The sequence below is a fragment of the Dromiciops gliroides genome, chromosome 1, assembly GCF_019393635.1.
Source record: "Dromiciops gliroides isolate mDroGli1 chromosome 1, mDroGli1.pri, whole genome shotgun sequence".
In the NCBI taxonomy this organism is placed as follows: Eukaryota; Metazoa; Chordata; class Mammalia; order Microbiotheria; family Microbiotheriidae; genus Dromiciops; species Dromiciops gliroides.
In genome coordinates, this window is record NC_057861.1 from 238,234,801 (window position 1) to 238,260,967 (window position 26,167).

At 40.7% G+C, this 26,167-nt stretch overlaps 1 protein-coding gene across 3 annotated transcripts in view; it reads left to right on the plus strand.

Moving 5' to 3' along the window:
- The window catches only part of LAMA3 (laminin subunit alpha 3), a 341,587-nt gene that overhangs the window by 9,531 nt on the left and 305,889 nt on the right, over nucleotides 1-26,167 (plus strand). For all 3 annotated transcript variants that reach the window (XM_043973095.1, XM_043973110.1, XM_043973101.1), the window contains exon 2: nucleotides 17,500-17,652. In XM_043973095.1, coding sequence (XP_043829030.1) covers nucleotides 17,500-17,652 — 153 coding nt within the window. The remainder of the gene's footprint in view (nucleotides 1-17,499; nucleotides 17,653-26,167) is intronic.

Below are 26,167 nucleotides of genomic sequence, written 5' to 3' on the forward strand. Positions count from 1 at the left end.
TGGGGGCAAATTCAAACAGGGTGGTCAGAAGAAAACATTTTTTAAAGGATTTTTAAAAAGGAAACCCTGATGTCGACTTCAAATGGGATGGCATTGTTGTGGACAACTGGGGAATAATAACTTGAAGCTCTATTCAGCATAGACAAATGCAAATTAAAACAGTTATGAGATTTCACCTCAAGCCAGGCAAATTGTCCAAGATGAAAAAAAAAGATAGGATCAGTCAGTGATGGAGGGAGGGCGCAGTAATGCACTGTTGGTGGGAATACAAAATGGTTTAGCCATTTTGAATATCTGTTTGGAATTTTTCAAGAAAAGTGACTAAACTGTCCATCTTCTTTGACCCAGAAATCTCACTAATGACCATATACTTTAATGAGGCCAAAGACCGAAATCCACGTCTATAAGTATGTATATATACATTTGTGTATGTGTATATGTATATATATATATCCATACACAATATATCTATATCTACATATCTAGATAGATAGATCTTTATAGGAGTACTTTTGGAGATGTTAAAGAATTAGGACTCCCTATTATCTCTAGGAGCAAATAAAAAATGCTCTGCCATTCAAAACTCTTCATAGCCTAGCCCCCTTGTGTCTTTCCAGTCTTCTTAAACCTTACTCCCCAATCTGTATTCTTTGATCCAGTGACACTATCCTCCTGGCTGTTGATGAGGAAGACACTCCATCTCTTGCTCCAGGCATTTTCTCTGGCTGTTCCCCATACTTGTAATACTCTTCCTGTTCCACTCTAACTGCTGACTTTCCCGGTTTCCTTCAAGTTCCAGTTAAAATCTTACCCCAGTGGCTTCCCTGTTAGTTATTTCCTATTTATCCTGTATGTAGCTTGTTTTGTATATATTTGTTTGCATCTTGTATCCCGTGAAGGGTGGCTACTGATCTCTCAAGCCATCTCTCTCTTCAGGAAGCAAAGGCCAAAGCCACACCCAAAGTTATCTCCCCAGGGGTAAGGGAGATCAGAATGAAGGGTGGAGGTCTAGAAGTTAGCTCAGTCCAATTTGGTTCCACTTATCTCTTTAGGCATATCTGTCCTCTGGTTTAGTTTCTCAAGGAGAAGATTCCTCAGTGTACCCCAGAGAACTTCAGGGGGACTTTGGGCCCACAACATTTCCCCACTTCTCTATATATAAGGAAAGGGGATGAAGATTCTTCTGAAACTGCTTCATGCTGACCGGGGGTCAAAGAAATCACAGAGTAAGGGAGGGGGAGGGGAGAGAAGTGGAGAAGGCCTGGTCCCAGGTGAGGAGCTGTGAGGTCCAGAGGTGACACGTAGGCACAATGGATATCTGCCATGAATCCTTGAGCCTAGATGGAACAGACTCAAACAAAAAATTAAAACTGACCAGAGCAAAGATGAAAAGGGACTTTATCAGATCAGGAGTAAAGTGTGACTACTTTTTTTTCCCAGTGGAAGCTGGAAAGGCTGAATGCAAAACAGGGTGTGGCCTGCTTTACCGGAGTTAAGTAATCAGATCAAAGCCTAGTTCTGTGAGGGGCAGTGTCTATCTACATTTTAGAGTCCTTTTACCCCATCCCTACTTTGTGCCTTGATTGAATGCTAGGACCTGAACCAGAGAGTAAGACAGACTGAAATCCACTCCCAGTGTGGCCGGAGCTCGGCTGTGGAGGCCACAGGGGATTGGTTCTGAGATCAGCTGGTGGAAAAAGAGGAGTCTCAGTCACAGAACGCTGGCAAGGGGTAGACACACAAGCACAAAAGTTCTAACACAGTCACACATGCGTGTGGATGTGTGTGATGACGAGGGAAACGTGGAGTCCGAGGGTCTGACTGACGGTGGTTCAGACATCTAGCTGAGCTTTTGGTGAGGGAGGGAGACCCAGGCTGCCCTCCACTGTTGCGGACAAAAGCTGATCCTCTCTCTACCTCTCTGTGACTGGAACGGGAGGTTGAGTCAGGTGGGAGAGGGAGAAAAGCAACCCAGGAGGGAGGTTCCCACCCCCCAGTTTTGTGTGCCAAGAGGAAAGAGGGAATTTCTTTTTTCCCCATACGGGCCACCAAAATGTTATGGGGGAAATGGGGTGCGGGGTTTGGTTAGAGGTTGGGGTTCTTAGGAATTCCTCTTTAAAGAATTACACCCTCTTGCACACAAAAGCAGTTAGAATAAGATGGTAGTTTATTTAGGGGCAAGGGAAGGGAAGGGAAACCAAGAGAAATCCTTGGACTTTTCTTGGGGAGAAAGGCACAAAGCACATGGCTCTGAGGCACCAATCTCCAGGGGCAAATTTTAATAGGCACAAATGTAAAGTTTTGTATTATACTTGTATTAAAAGGATCGGCTTCAGAAGCAGAGAATGGGAGGGGGACAGCTAGATAATTTTTGTTGTTATTCAGTCATTTCAGTTGTGTCTGAGGGTTTTCTTAGCCAAGATACTGGAGTTGGCCCTGGAGTCAGGAGGACCTGAGTTCAAATCTGGCCTCAGACACTTAACACTTACTAGCTATGTGACCTTGGGCAAGTCACTTAACCCCAATTGCCTCACAAAAAAAAAAAAAAGATACTGGAGTTTGCCATTACTTTCTCCAACTTATTTTAAAGATGAAGAAACTGAGTCAAATAGGGTAAGTGACTTGGCCAGGGTCACAGAGCTTAGTAGGTGTCTGAGGCCCAATTTGAACTCAGGTCTACCTGACTCCAGGCCTATGGCCCAGTCTAGCCATGCTACTGGTCATGGAGAGAGACTACTTAGACAAAAGGCCTGGGAGTGGTTATGTTATGTTTTAATGATCTTTAAAGAAGAATAGAAAGGGAGCAGATGAAAAATACATTGGGGTTCTAGGGAAGAGAAAGGAAAGATGGAGAAAAATATCTCAAATGATCTTCTCTCAGCATCCCTTTTCCATGTATATTCAGTAACAGACACTATCATATACTCTGGATTTTAAACTAAATGTTTCCTATATCACAATATCACCTGCAACATAAAAAGAGGTCAAGGTTGGGGCAGCTAGGTGGCACAGTGGATAGAGCACCGGCCCTGGAGTCAGGAGTACCTGAGTTCAAATCCGGCCTCAGACACTTAACACTTACTAGCTGTGTGACCCTGGGCAAGTCACTTAACCCCAATTGCCTCACTAAAAAAAAAAAAAAAAAAAGAGGTCAAGGTTTAGCTAGAGATAGAAAAACTAAAATGGGACAGCGAGCCCAACCTCTGTCTGGATGTTAGGAATTTACCTACCTGAGCACTCTGAGCTGTGGCATTTAAAATTATATGTGGTCACCTTATTTCCATCCCAAGTTTAGGGAAAATTAGCTGGGGTTTCTAATATATTTGCTACTTATAAATTAGAAGCTTTAGCCCCAGTTTTGGGCATTAAGCATTTATTAAAACATACCAAATATTAGTAAAGAGAGAACACTTGGCTCAGAAAGCTAAGAAAAGACCTGTCTAGTTTAGAGCACAACCTGACCTGCTTCTTCCTCCAAGTTGTCCTCCATGAGTGTCCGAGAGCCTGACTCTTTGTGGAAGCTCCCTCAGGGTCCCGAGGAGAGGCCGTCCCTACACACCACTCCAAGCTAATTGGCTAGCATCATTCAAGTCTACTGGTTTACTGGATTTGTGGGTGGACCATGAGCAGAATGTTCTGAGGTCAGAGTTCAGAGAACCCCCGCCCCCTCCCCAGGGCCAGGCTCTCAAGTAGGTGTGGTTTCAATCCCTTCAACTTTAATTGATTTAATCAGCAAAGTCAATCCAATCAATCTCAATATTATCCTCTCCAGTGCAGGCCTCTGGGTGTCCCCAAACCCATTATTTTCTCACAGAGTTATTTTTATTGTACAGATAATTTTTTTTGTCTGATATAAATCCCATAAAATAGAAGAAAAAAGGAGACGTGGATTTCAGATCCATTAGATTGCTGTTACGCTAAAATCTAAGGAATTGTAATAGAGTGAGGCTAATGAAATCTCTAGCCTCTGGTTAATAAATGATTAGTTGGGACAGCTACGTGGCACAGGGGATAGAATATAGGCCCTGAAGTTGGGAGGACCCGAGTTCAAATCTAGATCAGACACTTATTAGCTTTGTGACCCTGGGCAAAATACTTAACCCTGATTGTCTCCCCCCAACCCCCAGAAATATTTGCTTGTTTGATTTAGTCAACAGCGGAGAATGGTAGGTTCTGGATCTTAGAATTAAAAAAAAATTCTAGTCCAAGTAGGTTCTGAGCAGAAATCCTTTTTACAAATCTAGTCTCTAGTTGAAGACCTCCAGTAATGAGAAACTCACTATTTCCTAAGGCAGTTCATTCTGAAACAGAATAGTACAAAATCAAAATTTGATTTTTGAATAGCTTATATTCTATGTCATTACTTTTCTGTAAGTGCTACCCACTGGTTGTGGTTTGGGGGCCAGTTAATAATAGTCCATTCAAGGGGCAGCTAGATGGTGCAGTGGATAAAGCACCGGCCCTGGATTCAGGAGTACCTGAGTTCAAATCCGGCCTCAGACACTTAACACTTACTAGCTGTGTGACCCTGGGCAAGTCACTTAACCCCAATCGCCTCACACACACAAAAAATAATAATAGTCCATTCATTTTTCTGCAGGATATCTCTTAAGATATTTGAAAAAAGCTGTTGTGATTTCTCTTGTAACTTTTCTTCTCCAAGATAAGACTTTTTTTTTCCAGTTAATTACTTTGTAATTTTTTTTTTTTGCAGGGTAATGAGGGTTAAGTGACTTGCCCAGGGTCACACAGCTAGTAAGTGTCAAGTGTCTGAGGCCGGATTTGAACTCAGGTACTCCTGAATCCAGGGCCGGTGCTTTACCACTGTGCCATCTAGCTGCCCCACTTTGTAATAATTTTGAATTGCTCCTCCTCCCACCCTCCACTATTCTGGTCATCTGGTCTTAAATGTGCCTCAACTTATCAATATCTTTCCAGAAACATGGCATTCAGAATTGTACACAATGCTCAGGATTTGGTCTGATCATGGCAGGGCTCAGTTGAAAAAGTGAACATGATCTTGGGTTGCATCAATAGTGTTCACACTGCAGAAGGTGATAACCCTATTGTACTTTGTATGGTAAGATCACATATGAAATTCACCAATTTTAGGAAGGACATTGATAAATTGGAGACCATCCAAGGGAGCATCCCCATGGTGGTGAAGGCAAGTTGAGTCTATTACACGGAAGGATCAGTTGAAGAAAGCAGAGTCTGCTTAGCCTTGACAGGAGAAGACTGGGAGAAGGGGCCATTATAGCTATCTTCAAGTTGTCTTCAAATAAAGAGATACTATGGAGAAGAGAATGAAGCTTGTTTTGTTTGACTCTTGAGATCAAACTACAAGCAATTTAGTAGATTTAGGCTCAATGTAAGGAAAAGCTTCTTAACATCTTAATTACCTAGAAGTAAAATGGGCTATCTTTTGAAAGAGTGAATTTCCTTTCACTGGAGGTCTTTAAACTCAGAATCGTTTGAGATGTTACAAAGGAGCTTCTCATTTATATGTGCTTTGATGACCTGTGAAGTCCCTTTTACTTTTGAAATGCGGTCATCCCTAAATCAAGGCTATCAGAGACTATCTTCAAAGTGGAAGAAAGTCTACACAGGCTAACTGTGTATATTTGTGACTTGGAAGGAAGAGCATCCTGATCCTTTGCCTTAATGACTAGAAGATTGGGCTGGGTATGGTGGCTCATGCCTTTATTGTAATCCCTGCTCACAGGGAAGCTGAGATTGCTTGAGCTCTGGAGTTCTCACATGTACTAGGGATAAAGCCCATTTGGTGTCTTCACTAAAGCCTGGCAGGGTTGGATGGAAGAATTAGGATGCTTGAGGAGTGGTGAACTGATCCATGTTGGGAACACAGCAGGTTAGAATTTTCTGGCCAGTAGTGCTGTATTGCCAGCTTGGACAGAATGGGGCTACCTAATCTTATGCACAGCTAGGTGATGCACTGGATAAAGTACCTGGCCCAAAGCCAGCAAGACCTGAATTTAAATGTGACCTCAGACACTTATTAGCTGTGTGACCCTTGACAAGTCGCTTAAACCTATTTGCCTCAGTTTCCTCATCTGTAAAATAAGCCAGAAGAAGGAAATGGTATAAACCACTCCAGTATCTTTGCCAAGAAAACCCCACATGGCATTACAAAGAGTTGGACACAAATGAAAACGATTGAACAACAACAATGGTGAAATCTCAAAAGAAAAATGATTGGGGGGGTTGAGTGGAAGTGGTCAGTGGTGTTATTGGTGCTAGCTGGTTGCACTGCTTTTATTTTTGTTGCCAGGGTTAGGGAAAGGCCCTATACAATTGCCTGGATTCATTTGTACCCTAGGGAAACTCTGCACAAATTGAACATGTTTCCCCATATGATAAGGATGGTTTTGTTGGAAAAGATTCCATGCATAATCTTTCTTTTCTTTTTCGTGGGTTAAGTGACTTGCCCAGGGTCACCCAGCTAGTGTCAAGTGTCTGAGGTCGAATTTGAACTCAGGTCCTCCTGAATCTAGGGCTGGTGCTTTATTCACTGCACCAGCTAGCTGCCCCCAGAATCTTTCAATGATTAAACAAGAATGGATAACTTTCAGGCCTAATATTCCGTTTGTCTATTGTACTGTAATAGAATAACATTAAAATGTAGTCCTGGGCTGTCTCCAAATTGATTCTCTACTTTATTGTGGCAGATAATCTGGTTGATGCAAACTTAATGCTTTTTAAAATGTTATGTTTAAAGGTAGCTAGGTGGCACAATGGATAAAGCACCACCCCTGGATTCAGGAGGACCTGAGTTCAAATGTGACCGCAGACACTTGACACTTACTAGCTGTATGACCCTGGGCAAGTCACTTGACCCTCATTGCTCTGTAAAAAAATTTAAAAAAATAAATTAAATGTTATATTGAGTTTCATGTATTTTAATTTACTAAAACATTTAGTAAAAAACTGATAAGAGGGGCAGCTAGGTGGTGCAGTGATAGGGCACTGGCCCTAGAGTCAGGAGTACCTGAGTTCAAATCCAGCCTCAGACACTTAACACTTACTAGCTGTGTGACCCTGGGCAAGTCACTTAACACCAATTGCCTCACAAAAAAAACAACAACCAAACAACAAAAAAACTGATAAGAGACTCTATTAGGATAATAACTCAATCGGTCATTTTTCCCTCTATTTTCTTCATTTTGCTTTTGGATGAATTTTACAAAATTTGTCCTGAATAAAATCCCAGCTGTAGATGTAAAATTTTATCACAACACATAAGGAAATGATAAAAGTCATCATTTATTTTCAAGCACTTCAGTCACTGACATACATTTTTGCTTTTCACACAAATTGGACACTGCATGCAGCCTAATTTATGACTAGCTGACAGCTTCTGGCACTTGATGAAACATGGAACCTTAGCCTTGAAAAGTGACCTCAGAGTCCTGGAACTACCTTTACAACAGTCTGGACAAATAGTCATCCCAACTCTACTTGAAGATTGTGATTGTGAAATCACTGACTCCTGGGGCAGGACAGTTCACCTTGGTGCAATTCTTTTTGGGAGAAAGCTTTTCCTTATATTCATATGAAATCTGTATTCCCATAAGTCCTACCCATTGGTTTTTGCTCTGCCTTCTAGGTTTATGGGGTATTCCAGGGGGACTTGCACTTCTGGTGTGGGGGCTTGACAAGACCTTTTCAGGGTATCTCATTCATCCTTGGTGTCCACCTGTCACCCATCTCTCACCTGTGGCTCCAAGAAGCTGTAGCATGAGCTTCAGGCACACCCTGATAAAACTGTCTTGGCAGATGGACTCAACCAGGGTGAGGGTAATCAACAGGCCTCAAACCGGTTGGTGATTTAGGGGAATGTCTACCTCAAGCATGTTAAGACTTTTCCTGGCAGAATGGGCTGATGAGCACAATTTGTTCCAATGGCCATGGAATCTCCTGAGGCAGGTGCAGTGGAGAGCTTAGAACTTGTCAGACTTCAAAGTTACCAAGGTCATTCACTGCATCCTGGGCCATTGCCAGTTGTCCTGACTTTTGTCTTGCCACTGGTCTCCTGTGACTCTAGAAGAAAGAGCAAGGCTGATGACTTTGTGTGACAGTGCCTCACTGAAATCCAGTTTAGGAGCAAGTCAGGACATCACCCATGATCTCACTGGTCAAGGATGAACTACAACCATACCTTCTGGCATCTCAAAATCAAATTCCACTTTCAGAAGTGTTAGAATTTAGTTACTCTAATGCCAGCACTCTTATTTCAGATTTTATGTCGGGATAAAATGAGGCACTCATCAGTCATTGAAAAGTTAATATAAGGAGGTTGATTTTTTTCCTAATATAGCCAGAATTTACAATAAGGATATGGTGACATTTAGTTTCTTTGAATATGGCCCCCTCTTCTCTACAGGAAACACATCTAGTCATCAGGGTAGAAAATGATGAAGGACATGGTGACTGACATGTTCTTTAGAAATTTACCAAGTTCAAGGGATTCACATAACCTGTGGTTGGTATACTTCATCCCTTTAGGTGACCAGTAACCTGAACAGGGGAAGCTGAAAGTTAATCCTTTTTGAAGGAGAAAAGGAGGGACTGGGGCTGGGCTTCCCGGTGTTGTGAATGAGGGGGAAAAGAAGTTATATCAGGGAAACACTGATAAATATTAGTCCTATTGCTACAATTTTAAAAATATTTGAAGAGTGTTATCAAATTCCCCCTAAATCTCCGTGCTAGGTGGCACAGTGGATAAAACACTGGCACTGGATTCAGGAGGACCTGGGTTCAAATCTGGCCTCAGACACTTGACATTTACTAGCTGTGTGTCCCTGGGCAAGGCACTTAACCCCCTGCCCTGCCCAAAAAACACAAAAAAAACCCCCCAAGCCCCAAAAGATAACCCCAGTTACAGCAGCCAGTCCTTGGATGACATGATTTTGAGTCATTTCACCAGAATGCTGTGGGCAGAGTCTATTCGAAGATACCTTAGAGAATGTTAATATCGCTTCTAAAATGTAGAACTGGACATAAACTCTAGCTGTGATCTAAGTTGGAATGATTAGCTTTTTTCCTCTGAACATTAAATTTCTGTTAATGAGTATAAATTGCATTAGATTTTTGACTGCCACATTACATTGCTAATATACACTGAGTTTACAGTGTACTAAATCTACATGTTATAAGCCTCTGTGCAAAATACAATAACACAAAATGCGAAAAACGTGCCTCTTCACAATACAAAGCCTTTCCAAAGAAAGGGTGCTGTGTTTAGATCTCAATAACCCTGCAATCTTTATCGGCCCTCCAGAGATCCAGATGACCAGGACTGCTCATTTTAGCAATCCTACACGTCTGAGACAAACTCCAGAAACTCTGGTAATCCTTATTTTGTTATAGGGATTTAGGGAGGAGCATAGTGATATGTAATGGGATCTTTGGGGGATGATCTTTGTTGAGTGTGAATGCATTCAGGAGTTCACTGCGTGTCCTAAGGACAATGGAACGGTGTCCAGATTGTGTACTTTCACGAGCCTGGGTCCCGTTTCCCACATCTGGCCTTGAGCAGGTGTTTGGCATATAACGTAATCACTATTCCATGCCTTCTCTGCTTCAAACCGGCGCCAAGCACAAGACCGGCTTATTTAATGTGGCAATGCACAGAATAGAATAGGAGCATACAGACCATAAGGTATAAGGTGAAAGGAGGTGTTTATTTCAGTGACCTATTGCAGTGCCCTGTATGGAGGGTGAGCCTTCAGTTTCTTAGGAAAAATGCATAGTGGGGCTTTAAGCCAGAAAGGATTGCAAATGAGTGTTTTTTGGTTTTGGTGAATGTCATTAAAATGTTCATGGTAAAAGACTATGCTCGCAGAACTCTATAAAATGGTAGGTGACTCCATAGGCCACCAGGCAAATTAAGGATTACTCTTTAGGGAAATCCAGGTCCTCATTTATACAGGCTGTATCTTTTCCCCCCTTTTATTCCCCCCCGCCGTTGCATTTCTACATGAACAGGACAGTAGTATTGCTATTTCAAAAAGTCACAGGGATATAGAATATGCTCAGGGCATCTTTCCTGCTATGGTTTATTGTTATTGAGTTGTTTTTCAGTCATGTTCAACTTTTTGTGACCCCATTTGGGGGTTTTCTTGGAAAGGATAGTGGAGTGGTTTGCCATGTCCTTCTGCTGCTCATTTTTTAGATGAGGAAACTGAGACAAACAGGGCTAAGTGACTTGCCCAGGGTCACTCAGCTAGTAAGTGTCTCAGGATGGATTTGAACTCATGAAGATGAATCTTTCTGACTCCAGGACAGCTACTCTATCCACTGCACCAACTAGCTGCCACTCTGCAATGGTTTCTGGGGCTTATTTCCTCTATTGCTCCACTTCTGCCTCTTGCCTGCAGCTATCACCCTTATATTTTTGACTGCTGCTGGTGAGATAGGGGTGAATTAATGCTGACTGTAACAGAAACCTTTCCCCCTTTTGCACACCCATGTCCCGCAGACACCAGAGGCAGCACATAATTGAGGTAGGGGTGAGGACAAAGTCCATCCTCTCCAGTAGTGGAGGCCACACTAGTTGGACCTTCATCCCACCTGTGGATCGCTTTGGAAATGTATAGTCATCCATCAGCTTGAACTGTCCATGGGCTCTTTTCATTTCACCAGGTTCCCTGAGTTTTCTTTAAAAGAAAATGAGGGGGGCAGCTAGGTGGCACAGTGGATAAAGCACCAACCCTGGATTCAGGAGGTCCTGAGTTCAAATCTGACCTCAGACACTTGACACTTACTAGCTGGGTGACCCTAGGCAAGTCACTTAACCCCCATTGCCCCGAAAAAAAAGAAAATCAGTGGCATCTGCAATTTATAAAACATTATTTCAATGTTCATTCTCTGCTCTTGGCAGCCCAGCAGGCTGAACACTCATTAGACCTCTCTGTGAAGGTCATCCTCAGCCACTCAGGGTTTTCACATAAACATAAATTCCCATGAACATCTCAGGAGAAGATCACGAAAAGTGAAGTCTGAGTTTCTAACATTTCTGTGAGGCAACTGGGGTGTTTTACTTCCAGATCTACTTTTTGATTTCTTTTAGGACGGGGCCTTCTGGGCTCAGAACCTGATTGAATTTGGACTTTTGTTTTAAATATTTCCTCTGAGACATTGTTTCCAAGTGAGAAAATGCAAAAGGTAGGAGGAAAGAAAATTTATTAAAAATTTTTCTTGATCCCATCTATCCCAAATTAAATAAAAGAAAAATAATAAAGTCTCTGTGAATGCCCAAACTTTCCATATAACAGTGTTTCTTGGAATCAATTTTTTTTCTTTTAGGAGAAAATGTTTGGGGCTCTTCAGTTTCTAGTAGCTTTTGGCATTGATTATATAATCTTCTGAAGGTTTCATTTTGCTTGGGCAAAAGAAAGTGCCATTTGGCTGTTGCCAAAACATACTTAAATCAGTTCAAAGAAAATCAGAGTTCCTGCCTGCAGTTTTGATAAAACTATTCCTATGGAACCTTTGCTTTAAGATTTTTCCTATGTTGCTGGCACAGAGAGAAAGAAAAATGACTAATTTATTATTATTAGGCCAAAGTTCAATACAGGAGAATGATATGTATAAACCTAAGTTTGAAGGAAAATGGTTGTTATGTAGAAGGTGTGTGTGTTGGGGCAGGGGTGAGAAAGACCCCCCAACAATTAGGATTGAGAGAGTGGTTGAAAGCCAGAGCAGGATCATAGACTCATGGAATTATGTCAACTTATGTCATATACCGCTTAGGGTTATGCAAAGGTCTCTTTGAAAACTGATTATCCACTCAGATTCCACTTGTCCTATATACCGACCTTTTTTTTCCTGAGTCCTTCCCATCCATAAAGCCTCCATTTCATCCTCCTTTTTCTTATCAATTTATATCTCTCCCTTTCCCATTTTTCTCTCTCCCTTTATCTCCTCCCATTTCCTCTCCCTCTCCCTCTTCCATTCTCCATCTCTCTCTCTCTCTCTCTCTCTCTCTCTCTCTCTCTCTCTCTCTCTCTCTCTCTCTTTCTCTCTCTCTCTCTTTTTCTGTCTCTGTGTGCGTGTGTGTCTCTCTCTGTTTCTGTGTGTCTCTGTCTCTCTGTTTCTGTTTCTTTGTCTCTGTCTGTCTCTCCCGCCTCTCCCTGCTTCAAGAATGTCTGAGTGTTTCAAGGTCTGGGTTTGGAGTTAGGAAGGAATATCTGAGTTCCCTACCCTCATGAAATCATAGATCTTAAGCATATTCATGCTCTTATGCTCCATTGCCTGGTTTGGTTTTGGGTATGCTAGCTTCACATCTCCTTATTTTTTCCCTCTTTCTTGTCATAGTCACATACGTATAATCGTTTCAAAGGCCAACTCATGCATACTCTCTGCTTTCTTCATTGGCATAGTGCCCCTCCCTTCTTGTGCTAATTTTCATCTGTATTAGGGAGATTGCTTCCTTTTTATTGTTTTTGCTCTCTAGTTGTACCAAAGCAAATTTGGATTTGTCTGAAGCATGAATGTGTTTGTGTGTGTGTGTGTGTGTGTGTGTGTGTGTGTGTGTGTGTTTGGGACCATAAAAGGTTAGATTGAGAAAAATGTCATTTTCAATAATTTTGAATTCATTTATCACATGTTAAAATTTTTGTTTAACTAATTTTTTCTTTAAAACTGTTCCTTCACAATGTGGCTAATATGGCAATATTATCAAATTGCTTACTGTCTTAATGAGGGGGAAGAGAAAGGAGGGAAGGAAAAAATTTGGAACTCAAAATTTTATAGAAAAAATGTTAAAAATGACATTTGTGTGTAATTAGAAAAAAGTCCTATTTTCGAAGTTTTGTTTTACTTTTATTACAAATTACAAAATTAGAGTCCCCATATTAGGAATTTTATACACCAACAAAATTACTAGGTATTCTTTTTTTAATTTAATTTTTTTTTTTAGTGAGGCAATTGGGGTTAAGCGACTTGCCTAGGGTCACACAGCTAGTAAGTATTAAGTGTTTGAGGCCGGATTTGAACTCAGGTACTCCTGAATCCAGGGCCAGTGCTCTATCCGCTGTGCCATCTAGCTGCCCTTGTAGGTATTCTTAACTACAGTACTATGAGGCAATAGTCAGATAAGGGAATAGGGGCTGGAAATCCTCAACTTTAGGCTCTGAAATGATCCTTTTGCTTCTAAACTACTTGAAAATTGTTCAAGGAGATCTCTTTACCTGGCTAGCCACAGAAACCTAATATAAACCTGTATCATTTTTCCTTCTGTATGACAAAAAGGAAAGGCATATTTGCATAGTATAACATTCATCGCTCATATTGATAAGAAATGTTTGAGACAGATGGAGTAATATATTAATATCCAAAAGGTTGCCAACTTTGACATTTCTGGAACAGAAGTGTTTCCAGTTGGATGTAAATCCATGCACCTTTAAAATGTGAAGGACGTCTCCACCTTCATTAAATAGAAATAGGACAGGGCTGAGTAGGAAAGAACTAATAGAAAAAGCAAGCCAATGTTTAGGTGCCACTAGGTTGAATACTCACAAATAAGGCATTCTTTTATCACATGAGGAGCTGCTAAGTGACTCAGTGGATAGAGGGCTGGACCTGAGTTCAGGAAGATCTGAGTTCAAACCCAGGATTAGACATTTACTAGCTGTGTGACCCTGGGCAAGTCACTTAACCTTGTTTGCCTCAGTTTTCTCCTCTGTAAAATGAGCTGGAGAAGGAGATGGCAAATCACTCCAGTATCTCTTCCAAGAAAACCCCAAATGGGGTCACAAAGGGTCAAACATGACTGAAATGCCTGAACAACAACAACAACAGGGGCATCTAGGTGTTTCCATGGATAGAACACTGGGGCTGTAGTCATAAAGATCTGAGTTCAAATGTAGCCTCAGATACTTACCACCTGTGTGATTTGTGGCAAGTCACTTAACCTCAGTTTCCTCAAGTTAAAAATGGCTGTCAAAATAATACCCACATTTGTCATGAGGCTCAAATGAGATAATATTTACAAAATGCCTATCACTGTGATGGCCCATAGGAAATGTTATATAAGTGTTGTTGTAATTATCATCAACTGGTTTAACTAGATAGCCTCCAAGGTTCCTTTAAACTTTTTTTTACTTTTTAAAAAAATTTGTTTTTCTTTTTCTCTCTTTTTTTTTTTTTTTTGGTGAGACAATTGGGATTAAGTGACTTGCCCAGGGTCACACAGGTAGTAAGTGTTAAGTGTCTGAGGTCGGATTTGAACTCAGGTCCTCCTGATTCCAGGGCTGGTGCTCTATCCACTGCGCCACCTAGCTGCCCCGGGTCCTTTTAACTTTGAGTCTATGAAGTTGCTAGCAAGGTGAGGACCAGTACCAATAGGGCCGTTCAACATGAGTCTTCCCAGGGGCAGCACAGCTAGTTTCTCGGGCCATGTTTGAACTTAGATCTTCCTGATGCCAGGCCCATTGCTTTCTCCACTGGGGAATAGTAGTATCTTATAGCCCAGTTCAGATGAGCCCATACTAATGAGTTAAGCAAAGACTTATGTTCAACTTTGAAGAGTAATAGTTTGTTCTTAATAGTTGGAAAGTTCTATTTAACTAAGCAATAGAAGCAAAGAATCGGGCCATAATCAAATCCAGATTCAATGTAATAAGGCAAACTATTGGCACATATTAAAACATTTCTGTGCCCCAAGTACAATAGTAATTTCTCAGAACTTGTTATGTCCTTTTAAATTTATATAGACTTGGCAAAAACCCATTACACAAGACTGAAAGGCTCAAAGGTAACCTGTACCCTTTAAATACCTTTTGCTGATTCCTCATCCATGTTAATGCCTACTAACTCACTTAGGTTCTTTTCTCTTTTCTCTCTACACTCTTTTCTTTGGTGACCTCATCAACCCCCGTGGGTTCTACGGACATTTTTATTCAAACGACTTTCAAAACCAGATATCCATCCTTCTCTCTTCCAAGTTGCCTGCCCCCATCACCAACTTTCCAGTGGTTGTTTCCTAAAGCATCTAATTCAACATATCCAAAACAGAACTCAGTGTTTTTCTTTCCAAACATCCCTTTCTTCCAAACCCTTTCCCTCCCTCTGATTGAAGTGGGTGGAGGTTGGACATTGTAGATCTCCGCCCAGTCCTCTACCAATTAAGGGGGGCAAGCAGGAAACTCACTTTATCATTTCTCACCCAGATATTTTTCTGGATTTCATGATCTCCAGAAAGTCATCATTCTGCAAGATGAAATCAAGTCTGATACTCATACCTCCTCAGATCATTTCCCATCCCAGCTGCAGGAGTTCATCATGCCCATTCCGGATACATCCCCTACTCTCTTCAGCTTCTTTTTATGTGTCACCCCCACCCCCACCATTAGATTGTGAGCTCCTTGAAGACAGGGACTGTCATGCCTTTCTTTGTACCCTCAGTACTTAAAGAGTGCCTGAAACTTTCATTATTATTCAGTCATTTGGGGTTTTCTTGGCAGAGATAATGGAGTGGTTTGCCATTTCCTTCTCCAGCTCATTTTACAGATGAGGAAACTGAGGCAAACAGGGTTTAAATGACTTGTCCAGGATCACACAGCTAGTTAAGTGTCTGAGACCACATTTGGATTCAAGAAGATGAGTCTTCCTAACTTTAGGCATGACACTCTATCCACTGTTCCACCTAGCTGCCCTGTGACTGAAACATAGTAGGCACTTAATAAATGTTCATTGACTGACTCTAACTTCCCTATTGTTATCTGCAGGACCAACATCCTAGTCACCTAGGTTTACCACCTCAGTGTCATGCTTAGCTTCTCACACTCACTCACCCCACAATCCAGTCAGTTACCACATCTCATCATTTTTGTCTCTGCATCATGTCTCACATACCCTTCTCTCCACTCAACTATCACCTCTCACCTAGAATGTTGCAATAGGCTCCCATTGGATTTCCCTGCCTCAAGCCTCTCCACACTCTAAACTCTCTTCCAAATGGCTGCCAAAGTGATTTTCCTGAAGTGCAGGTCACCCTGCCCTGTTCTGTAAACTGCAGTGGCTCCCAATTCCTTTTGTTGTTTTTGTTTGTGTTTTTTTGTGGGGTGACTTGCGGGGTTAAATGACTTGCCCAGGATCACACAGCTAGTAAGTGTTAAGTGTCTGAGGCCGGATTTGAACTCAGGTCCTCCTGAATCCAGGGCCAGTGCTCTATCCACTGAGCCACCTAGCTGCTGCCCTCCCAATTCCTTTTGGAATTAAGTGTAAACTCCTCCCTTTGATGTTTGAATGTTTTTACAACCACTCTCCTTCCTATCTTTCCAGCCTTCTAACAGAACATTGTTCTTCAACTTGTACTCTGTGATCCGGCTTACTTGCTGTCCTTCACTTCCCTTCTCCATGTCTTTTTATCAATCCTTAATTCATTCCTTCCTTCCTTATACCCCTTAGAACCCCTGATTTCCTTTGAGATTTAGCTCAAACGCTACCTTCTATGCGAAGGGGAAGCCTTTCCTGACCCCCTCCCTGCAGCTGCTAGCTAGTGAACTTGCACCTCTCAAATGATTTTATATTCATTTTGTGTATTTTATGTATATACTTTTTTTCTTTTTTTGCGGGGCAATGGGGGTTAAGTGACTTGCCCAGGGTCACACAGCTAGTGTCAAGTGTCTGAGGCTGGATTTGAACTCAGGTCCTCCTGACTCCAGGGCCGGTTCTCTATCCACTGTGCCACCTAGCTGCCCCTATGTATATATTTATAAGTATACATGTAATCTCTCCCATTAGAATGTAAGCTTCCTGAAGGCAGGTACTATTTCACCTTGGGCTTTGTGTCTCAAGTGGCTAGGAAAGTGCCTGTCATATGATAAGTGTTTAATAAACATTTCTTGATTGATTGAATGAAAGTGATATTTCAAAAACTTCCATGAAATATAAACAATCAGTGTAGTGTCATGAGCACTGGACTTGTATTCAAGAATTCTGAGTTTGAGCTCCAGCTCTGACAGTTGTTCTTGGATAAGCCATTTTATTTCTCTATTTCCTCATCTATAAAATGAGTATTGAGGCAGCTAGGTGGCATAGTCGTTAAAGCCCTGGGCTTGGAATCAGGAAGACATCTCTGTGAGTTAAAATCTGCTCTCAGACACTAGCTGCGCAACCCTGGGCAAGCCACTTAACATTGTTTGCCTCAGTTTCCTCATCTGTAAAATGAGCCGGAGAAGGAAATGGCAAACCACTCCAGTATCTTTGCCAAGAAAACCCCAAATGGAGTCATGGAGAGTCAGACACAACTGAAAAACCACTGAACAACAACAAAAATGAATATTAGATTTGATGTTAAAGTTCTTTTCCAGCTCTAGTCATCTACAATCCTGCTTTTTCAGTGCATATTATGATATATAATATGATGCTAAGCCCTAGAAAGCCCTGTCCTTTCTTTTTTTATATACTGTTTCTGTTACTATGAAAAAAATAAAGTTAAAAAATAAAACTTTGGTTTTAATTCTTTTTCAGGGCCAGTTTTGTGACTACTGTAACTCTGGGGATCCCAATAAAGCTCACCCAGTAACCAATGCAATTGATGGGACTGAACGTTGGTGGCAAAGCCCTCCTCTGTCCTTGGGCTTACAGTACAACAAAGTCAATGTTACTCTTGATCTGGGACAGGTGAGTTACTTAAATCACTCGGCATGACCAAAAATTGTATCATTGATTTTATGGCTGGTGTCATTGACACTCTAATTTTTTTTAAAGCTTTTCATTATTCATTTAAAAATATATTATATATGAGGGGCAGCTAGGTGGTGCAGTGAATAGAGCACCGGCCCTGGATTCAGGAGGACCTGAGTTCAAATCCAGCCTCAGACACTTAACACTTACTAGCTGTGTGACCCTGGGCAAGTCACTTAACCCCAATTGCCTCACCAAAAAAACAAACAAACAAAAATATATTATATATGAAACTGGAAATTGCTATTATGTACAGTTGTATTAAAAAAAAGTTTATAGTCAATTCAACATATTATTTCAAAGCTTCCCTGTTTGTTTTCCTTTGAACTTCCTTCCCTCTTCTGCATTTCTTAAGATGATTAAATGACTCTTTTTTGGGTAGAGAATATTCTTGATTAGTATCATCATCACTATTCATTTAACCATTCTTTAATAAACCTGACTGGTTATAAACTATGTTCTTTAATTGACAAAGGTATTTTTTTGTTGTTATTGAGGGCTGTGATAGACATTTTTTTTCCCTTGGGAACCTGGTCTTATGGATCTTGGCCTTGATTGGCACCAATGAGAAATAATCCTGTGTCCTCCATTCAAAAATACTCCCAAGTCATCTCATGAAACTTAGTCTCATGATTTGCCTTATCCCCCAAATCTAGGAGTTCCTATAGATAGGCTGCAGTTCTGATTTGACATGGTTCTTAGTTCTGCAATCCTTGTTCAAGCTGAAACTAATCTTCTTGTTGGCAAGCCTGGTGTAAATTGTACCATGAATTAATGGAGCATCTCACAAAAGAAACACTGAATGAAGTGAATCTGAAAAGGAGAGCTACCGCACACACTGAAGGTCTTTAAAGTTCATTTTTGTCTGTTGCAAGGTCTTATAGGGTTTCTTGTAAACTTCCTGTTGGTGTAAATTAATATGGTCCATTGGCTACACTGAATACCAGCTAATTGAATTTGTACTCTGGGGAAAATTTTGGTAGATCCTTGATGGTCTGGGTCTCTTTTTACTCTTTCTAACAAAAATTCAGTTTGGGAGATTGGACTTGTGTTTTATTTATTTAACCCAGGGCTACTATATTCACAAAGGTTTGTTAACCTATTCAAAATGACATTTATTGAACTTGGCATAAGATCAGATGGATCTGTATTTATTCTTTTGCCCAGAGAGCTAATTGTTTTGTTTCGTTTTAATGCTCCTTTGATGTGTTGGAAACTCCTAATTAGGAAAAGTAAATAGCAGAATGCCAATGTAGGAATAATCCACTAATTTTCTTACCATTAGGACATTAAACATGACACATGTATTTATGGAGACTGCCTGTTCATAGGCTGTGGAAGTCTCAAGGGAGATGCTTGTCTCCAATTTGTGCCTAATAAAACTAAGTTCAGTCATCCACCTTTAGTAAATTTTAATGGAAAAAAATGGTGCTTTAAGAAGCACTGCGGGGGCAGCTAGGTGCAGTGAATAAAGTGCCAGCCCTGAATTCAAGAGGACCTGAGTTCAAATCTAGTCTCAGACATTTGACACTTACTAGCTGTGTGACCCTGGGCAAGTCACTTAATCCTCATTGCCCCGAAAAAAAACCACACCAAAACACTGCACTGGGTTTATTTAGAGTAGAGGTTCCTAACCTGGGGTTCATGGATACAGGGGTCTGTGGGTAGCTTTTAGGGGGTTTGTGAATTTGAATAGGGAAAAACTACATCTTTATTTCAGTGGAATTAGTTTCTTTTGTAAACCTATGAATTTTATTATATGTATTTAAAATGTTTTTAGAAGGGGCCTATAGGTTTTGTCAGATGGTCAAAGTGGTCTATGACACAAATTGGGGTGGGAGGGAAGGAAAGGGAATAATCATTTATATAGGACCTACTATGTGCCAGGCACTCTGCTAAGTGCTTTAAAAATGTCATCTCATTTGACTGTTGTTACATTAACCTTGCAACATAAATGCTATTATTACCCCCAATTTAACAATGGAAGAAACTGAGGCAGAGGTTTAGTGACTTGCCCAGGGTCAGATAGTTGCTAAGTGTCTGAGGTCAAATTTGAACTCAGGTCTTCCCGACTCCAGGTCCAGTACTCTAACTACTGCACCACCAGCTGTCCCAGTTAAGAATCCTCATTCAATGGGGCAGCTAGGTGGTGCAGTGGATAAAACACTGACTCTGGATTCAGGAGGACCTGAGTTCAAATCCAGCCTCAAACACTTGATATTTACTAGCTGTGTGACTCTGGGCAAGTCACCTAACCCTCATTGCCCTGCAAAAAAGAAAAAAGAATCCTCATTCAAAAAAACCCACCAACCTACCAACCCCCAAAACAAACAGATTTCTGAGTGGGGGCTCTGCCCAAGGGGCCCAGCCTTCTTCAACTTTACTCCCCTTTATGTGACACAGGGCTACTTGTCATTCCTCACATTAAAACCTCCATCTAATAACTTTGTGCTTTTTAAATGGCTGTCCCTCATGCCTAAATGCCCCTCTGCTTGTCAACATTAGCTCTGCAAGAACTCTTCCTGTTGCTTTCCTCCTCACCACTGCTAATGTCTGCTCTCTGAAATTAATAGCTTCTTGCTGATTGACTGATTGGTATATTATATATATATATTATATATATATTGGTATATGTTGGTTGTTATTATTATTAAGTAAGAGACTCTCATACTTGTGAACAGAACCAACTCTTGGCAGAGTGGTGGATAGGAGGATTTTGTTTTGAGCTTTCTTATCTCTCCTTTCTATGCCCTTTATCCTTTTCCAGTTCTTCTTCCCCTTCTCAGTATCCAGTGCTCTTATGCTGCCCCTTGTTGACAATTATTGAGAGAAAATGAACTGATGAACTCATTTGTGCAAAGGAATTAGGGGCCTCTGGCACATTCTCAGTGGTCTAGGCAAATCTCTAAGAATATACGTTGCAGGGGCAGCTAGGTGGTGCAGTGGATAAAGCACCGGCCCTGGATTCAGGAGTACCTGAGTTCAAATCCAGCTTCAGACACTTAACACTTACTAGCTGTGTGACCGTGGGCAAGTCACTTAACCCCAAATGCCTTACCAAAAAAAAAACCCCAAAACAAGAATATACGTTGCAAAAAAGCTTCTGGCTTGCACTAGGATAGGGAATTTCCTCACCTGGAAGTTCTTTATAGCAGTGAAATCACAGATCTAGTACCTACCTATTAGGGACTTAACATGTTACCAAACCAGTGCAGTGTATTAGCAAGAGCAAAAGATTTAATGTTAGGAGAGCCGAGTTCAAATCCTGGCTCTGACGCTTAGATCATATGTGTACATCAATAGCTAAATCACTTTGTCTTTCTGGGCCTCAGGTTCCTTATCTAGTAGAATGTCAACTTCTTTAATACAGGGATTATCTTTGTATCCCTAAAATTTAGGGCAATGCCTTGAACATAATAGATGTTTAATAAATGCTTGTTGGATATGATTGAATTAGATACTTAGAATGGGAGACTTGGATTAACTGATCTCTAAGACATTTTTCAATTCTAAGTGCTCTGACCTTAATTCATAAGTTTGTTGTAAAGAAAGCACTTTTTAAGCCTTAAAGCAGTATTTCAGTGTGAGTTGTTATTGCCACTTCTAGGTCTTTGGGGAGAGTTTATTGCTTAACCCAAAGGAATGATTTCCTAATACAGAAAGTCAGACATCAACAGGGAAGATATTTAGGGATGAGAGGGGTGTAGTGGACAGAGCACTGGATTTGGAAACAAAGATACAAAATCTCTCTCTTTTTATTTAAACTTGTGTGACCTTGGACAAAAGCTTGACCTCTCTTGGCCTCAGTTTCCTCATCTGTAAAATGAGATTGTTGGATATGGTAGCTTCTAAGACACCTTCCAGCCCTAAATCTGTGTGACCCTATTACCTTTCAGATGCCTCTGAAATCACAATATAACCTGTGTATCATGGCGGTCCTACTCATTAATGCTTTGTAGCAACACAATCAAGAATGTTTCTTGGGAATGGACACTGGATTTTAAAAATAAAGAGAAGCAGCAGAGTTTATCCCTTATGCAGTCTTCAAAAATAGTTTTTTTGCCTCTTCCCCAGTGAAATTTGTCAATTTTTAGACATATTTTGGCTTCAAACCATGGCAGGCATCCCATTAATAACATCAGTGGGAGGATTGTAACTGGAAAGGCCAAATTCCATGAGTTTACCATAGAGGCTCTGAAAACTCTTGGGCTAAATATAATATCTCAAGGGATACCATGGTATTCCCCTGTCTCCAGTGAAGACTAGCCCATAGTACTCACTCTATGCCAGGGTATTTTCCCATTAGACTGCACAGTATTTCCCTTTATGAGGGCTGTGAACTAGTACTGGAGTCTTCCTCTTAGACTTACATCCCTACTTTTACCCCTTTCTTCAGCATGTCCCTTTGCACACCATTTCTGTGTCAATGGTCATATATAAACTTGATTTATTTTCTTCTTTTCAGGCTCCCCCTTTTCTTCTACTTTTAATTCCTATAGATACCTAAGATATTTGTGACATCTTGGGACCTTTATCCTCTAACCTCTCACCTTCTCTCAACTACCTATCCCCCTTCCCTCAGCCAACCAATCAACCAACCAATCAACACTTCCAAACACTTCCCACATCACACTCTCCTCATGCCATCCTTCATCTCCTGTACTGTTGTTAATCAAACTGGAAAGAATTCCAGTCCTTCCTTCAATATTGTTTCCCTCCTGTCTATAAAGGATGTCTTAAACCACATCCTTGGTCTCTTCTGTAAAAGCCTGTCTGTTTAATACTATCTTTGGTCTCAAAAGATATTATTTCCTTTCTTTTCTCCTGTTTCATGTATTATGTCTAAATCCTTTCTCTGGTCCTGTTTTAATTTTTCATACCAAAGTCACTCTACTTAAATATTTTATTAATGTAAAAAAATTCTAAGTTGTTTATGTCCTTGATTCCTAAAAGATACTTACTTCCCCAGCAGCTAAGATGGACTGAGACTTTCCTGTTCATAGTTTCTAAAATTTAATTCATGAAGGAAGAAAAGGAAAGTACTGAGAATATGACTTAATGTTCAACTGTTGAGTCATTTCAGGCATGACCTACTCTTTGTAACCCCATCTGGGGTTTTCTTGGCAAAGATATTGGTATGGTTTGCCATTTCCTTCTCCAGCTCATTTTACAAATGTAGAACTTAAGCAGACAGGGTTAAATGACTTGCCCAGGGTCACACAGCTATTATAAGTCTTCATCATTCCAAGCACAGTACTCTATTTATTGAGTCACTTAGCAACTCACGTGACTTAATAAAGATCATCAAATGCCATTTACATTTGTGTATAAACATATGTACATGGTTATATGTGTGTGTGTGTGTGTGTGTGTGTGTGTGTGTATGTATGTATGTATGGAGGGAGGAAAGAGAAAGAGAGAAAGAGAAACTTCCCTTTCATCCTTGGGGGGCAGGTCCATCCCCAGAATGAACTCAGATCTTGTTATATCAGAGCAGGACCCACTGGTAGGAAGGCATGCCCTTGGTCATGGGTCACAATGAGAATCCATGTACTACACTGAATCTGGCTGGTCCTAAGCCATCAGACCATGCTTTGAACTGTCCACCATCTTTTTGCCCTTTGCCATGCTGCTGTCAGTCCATTTCCTCCCTCCACTGCCATTCCTTTACTCCAGACCCCTGTCACACACATTTCCCTTCCTTCACCTTTTGGCCCAAAACCTGTAATCAGATCAATACTACCATTGTTCCATTCTCCATTTCCATGGCCATCTTGACCAAAACCAATCTTGCTTGGCCACCAATCCCCTATTTGTGCTATCTTCTTTTACTAAAACATAACCTTCTTGAGTTTATGAACTGTATTACTTTTGTATTACTTTGTCCTCAGTGCTTAACACAGAGAAAGTTCTTAATAATTATTTTTATTAACTTCATTCATTCATTCATGAATATACCAAAAGATTACAAACTCTGATAGGTTCAAACAATCTGGGAAGACTTTGACTATGGGCCAAGCAGCAGATTATATGTTTGGCGTCTGAGGATAGGCTTGCCTAAGTTTGGGGAGGCTCATTCCCTGAAGTCTGGCTGCCAGGTGATGAGAGGGAAAGGAAGGGAATAAGCATTTATGCAGTGCCTACTATGTGCTAAGTTCTTTGTGCAAACATTATTTCATTGGATTCTCACTCACAAAAATCCTAGAAGGTAAGTGCTATTATTATCCCAGTTTTTACAGTTGAGGAAACTGAGACAAACAGATGTTAAGTGACTTACCAAGAGCCACACAGCTAATAAGTGACTGAGGCTTGATTTGAACTCAGGTCTTTCCACTGTATCACCAGCTGTCTCTCTGATAAGTTTTTTAACCATGACAATTTATGAAGATAATAAACTACAGTGTGAGGGGTTATAATTGGTGCTGGTAAAGAGAGTATCTATTGAAATGAAATAACATGTTCTTGAAGCCTGGCACCAGGGATGGGACAATTTGAACTTCCCACCCCTCCCCAATCCCCCCAATTTGAACTTTACCCCTATGTGGCTAAATTATTAAAAACCATATGAATTTGTGCTGTATAATTTGTCCTGATGATAAGCCACAGAGTTCCAAATTTATTATTATTCATTATCTGGTATACTCTGGTCCAATTTCTATTGAATAGGCGTGTACTGAATCAAAGGTTAGTTACCCATCCTATTGGCAAATTTCTGAGGATATAGTCTGAGAAAGTTCTTTTTCTGCATAGACAATGAGCATTTATTGGGAAAAAGAGGAGATGTAGAAGATTGGAGTTTGAAGGGAAAACTCATATAGTAGAGGAGTAAGGGTAATGAAGTTAGATAAAGAGACATGGGAAGTAGTTGTTTTATAGACTAGACAGACTTTTAGCATCTTTTCTCATCTGGTCTGTTCCTAGGACTTTGATTAAAAAACTAAAAAACAATTGAATGGTATAATAAAGTCCCTTTCTCCCTTGAAAATGTTACATATTATCGGAAAAATTCCCTATATCAGCCAACACTACATCTCCCACAATTTCTTTATCATCATCATCACCACCACCACCATCATCATTATTTTTTTGCGGGGCAATGAGGGTTAAGTGACTTGCCCAGGGTCACACAGCTGGTAAGTGTCAAGTGTCTGAGGCTGGATTTGAACTCAGGTCCTCTTGACTCTAGGACCAGTGCTTTATCCACTATGCCACCTAGCTGCCCCTCCACAATTCCTTTAACTTTTAAAATAAATAACCCAATCTTAAGATGAGTGAAAGAATGGGAGCAATCAATCAATAAATATGTGTAAAGCCTGAGATATGTGGTGTGGGGAATTAATAGGAATATATGTATGCATACACACACACATATATGCATGCTTGGACACACCTATACATACACATATGTGTGTATACACACATATATACATATACACATACACATATATGTTTCTATATGACAGTGTCTGCCCTCAAGGAACTTACATTCTAGCTGGGGAGAAAAGATGTATTTATTTGTATAAGGATGGGTGTGTTTCAATTGAATCTGTCACTGCCACTCCACTTAAAATAATGAATAAGATGTTCCATACTCTGTATTTCTCATCTGAGAACATCTCTATAAATAAATAAATCAAGAGCCTTAAACTAGGTGTGAAAAGTCATTGATCATTTTGGAAAAAATGAAATGTTTCAAGGCATTGCATAAAGCGAGATGACCCTACACTGGAAGTGTATTATGATTGGTCCAAAAAAAATGATCCCACTCTCTGAGGCTTAGGTAAGAACATCAAGCTGGTTCAGAAACAATTATTCCAGTGTCAGGTCACCCTAGTGATGGACTCTCTTGGGAGGGAGAAGAGAGCCTCTATCTTCTCCCCAACCCTTGACCAGAGGATGAACTTATGCACTTTGAAAGGTCAGAAGATTTGGGACTTCCCATCTTTAGCAGTAAGAAATGTCCCTGCAATAGCAGTGGCTGATGGCAGTAACTTCGTTGGGAGCTAGGAGACACACTGAAGATAAGCCAGATACCTTGAGAGAAGACAGCTTGAAGTTTTACAAGGAGTCTCCCAGAAATCTGCACCGTGCCTAAAGAAAACCCCCATGAAGGGGCAAAAGGACTTTCAACAGTAGGAGCTAAGAGTTACTTCCTTCCCACAGGTGCTTTTTTTCCTCTTAGATTTCCCCCCTGGATTCTGCATGTGCTTATGGGAGAGCGTGTCCTCAGTTTGAGATGTTTTGTACTAACTGTCTTACTATATACCTTTAGTAAATATCCATTTCTGAAATCTGACTGGCTAGTTGATTCAATGGATAATAAACTGAATGATACCAGTGGTAGCTTGTGAGCAATGCTATTAGAGAAATAACCTACAACCTTTAGAATATTGAGGAGAGGGGCAGCTAGATGGCGCAGTGGATAGAGCACTGGCCCTGGAGTCAGGAGGAC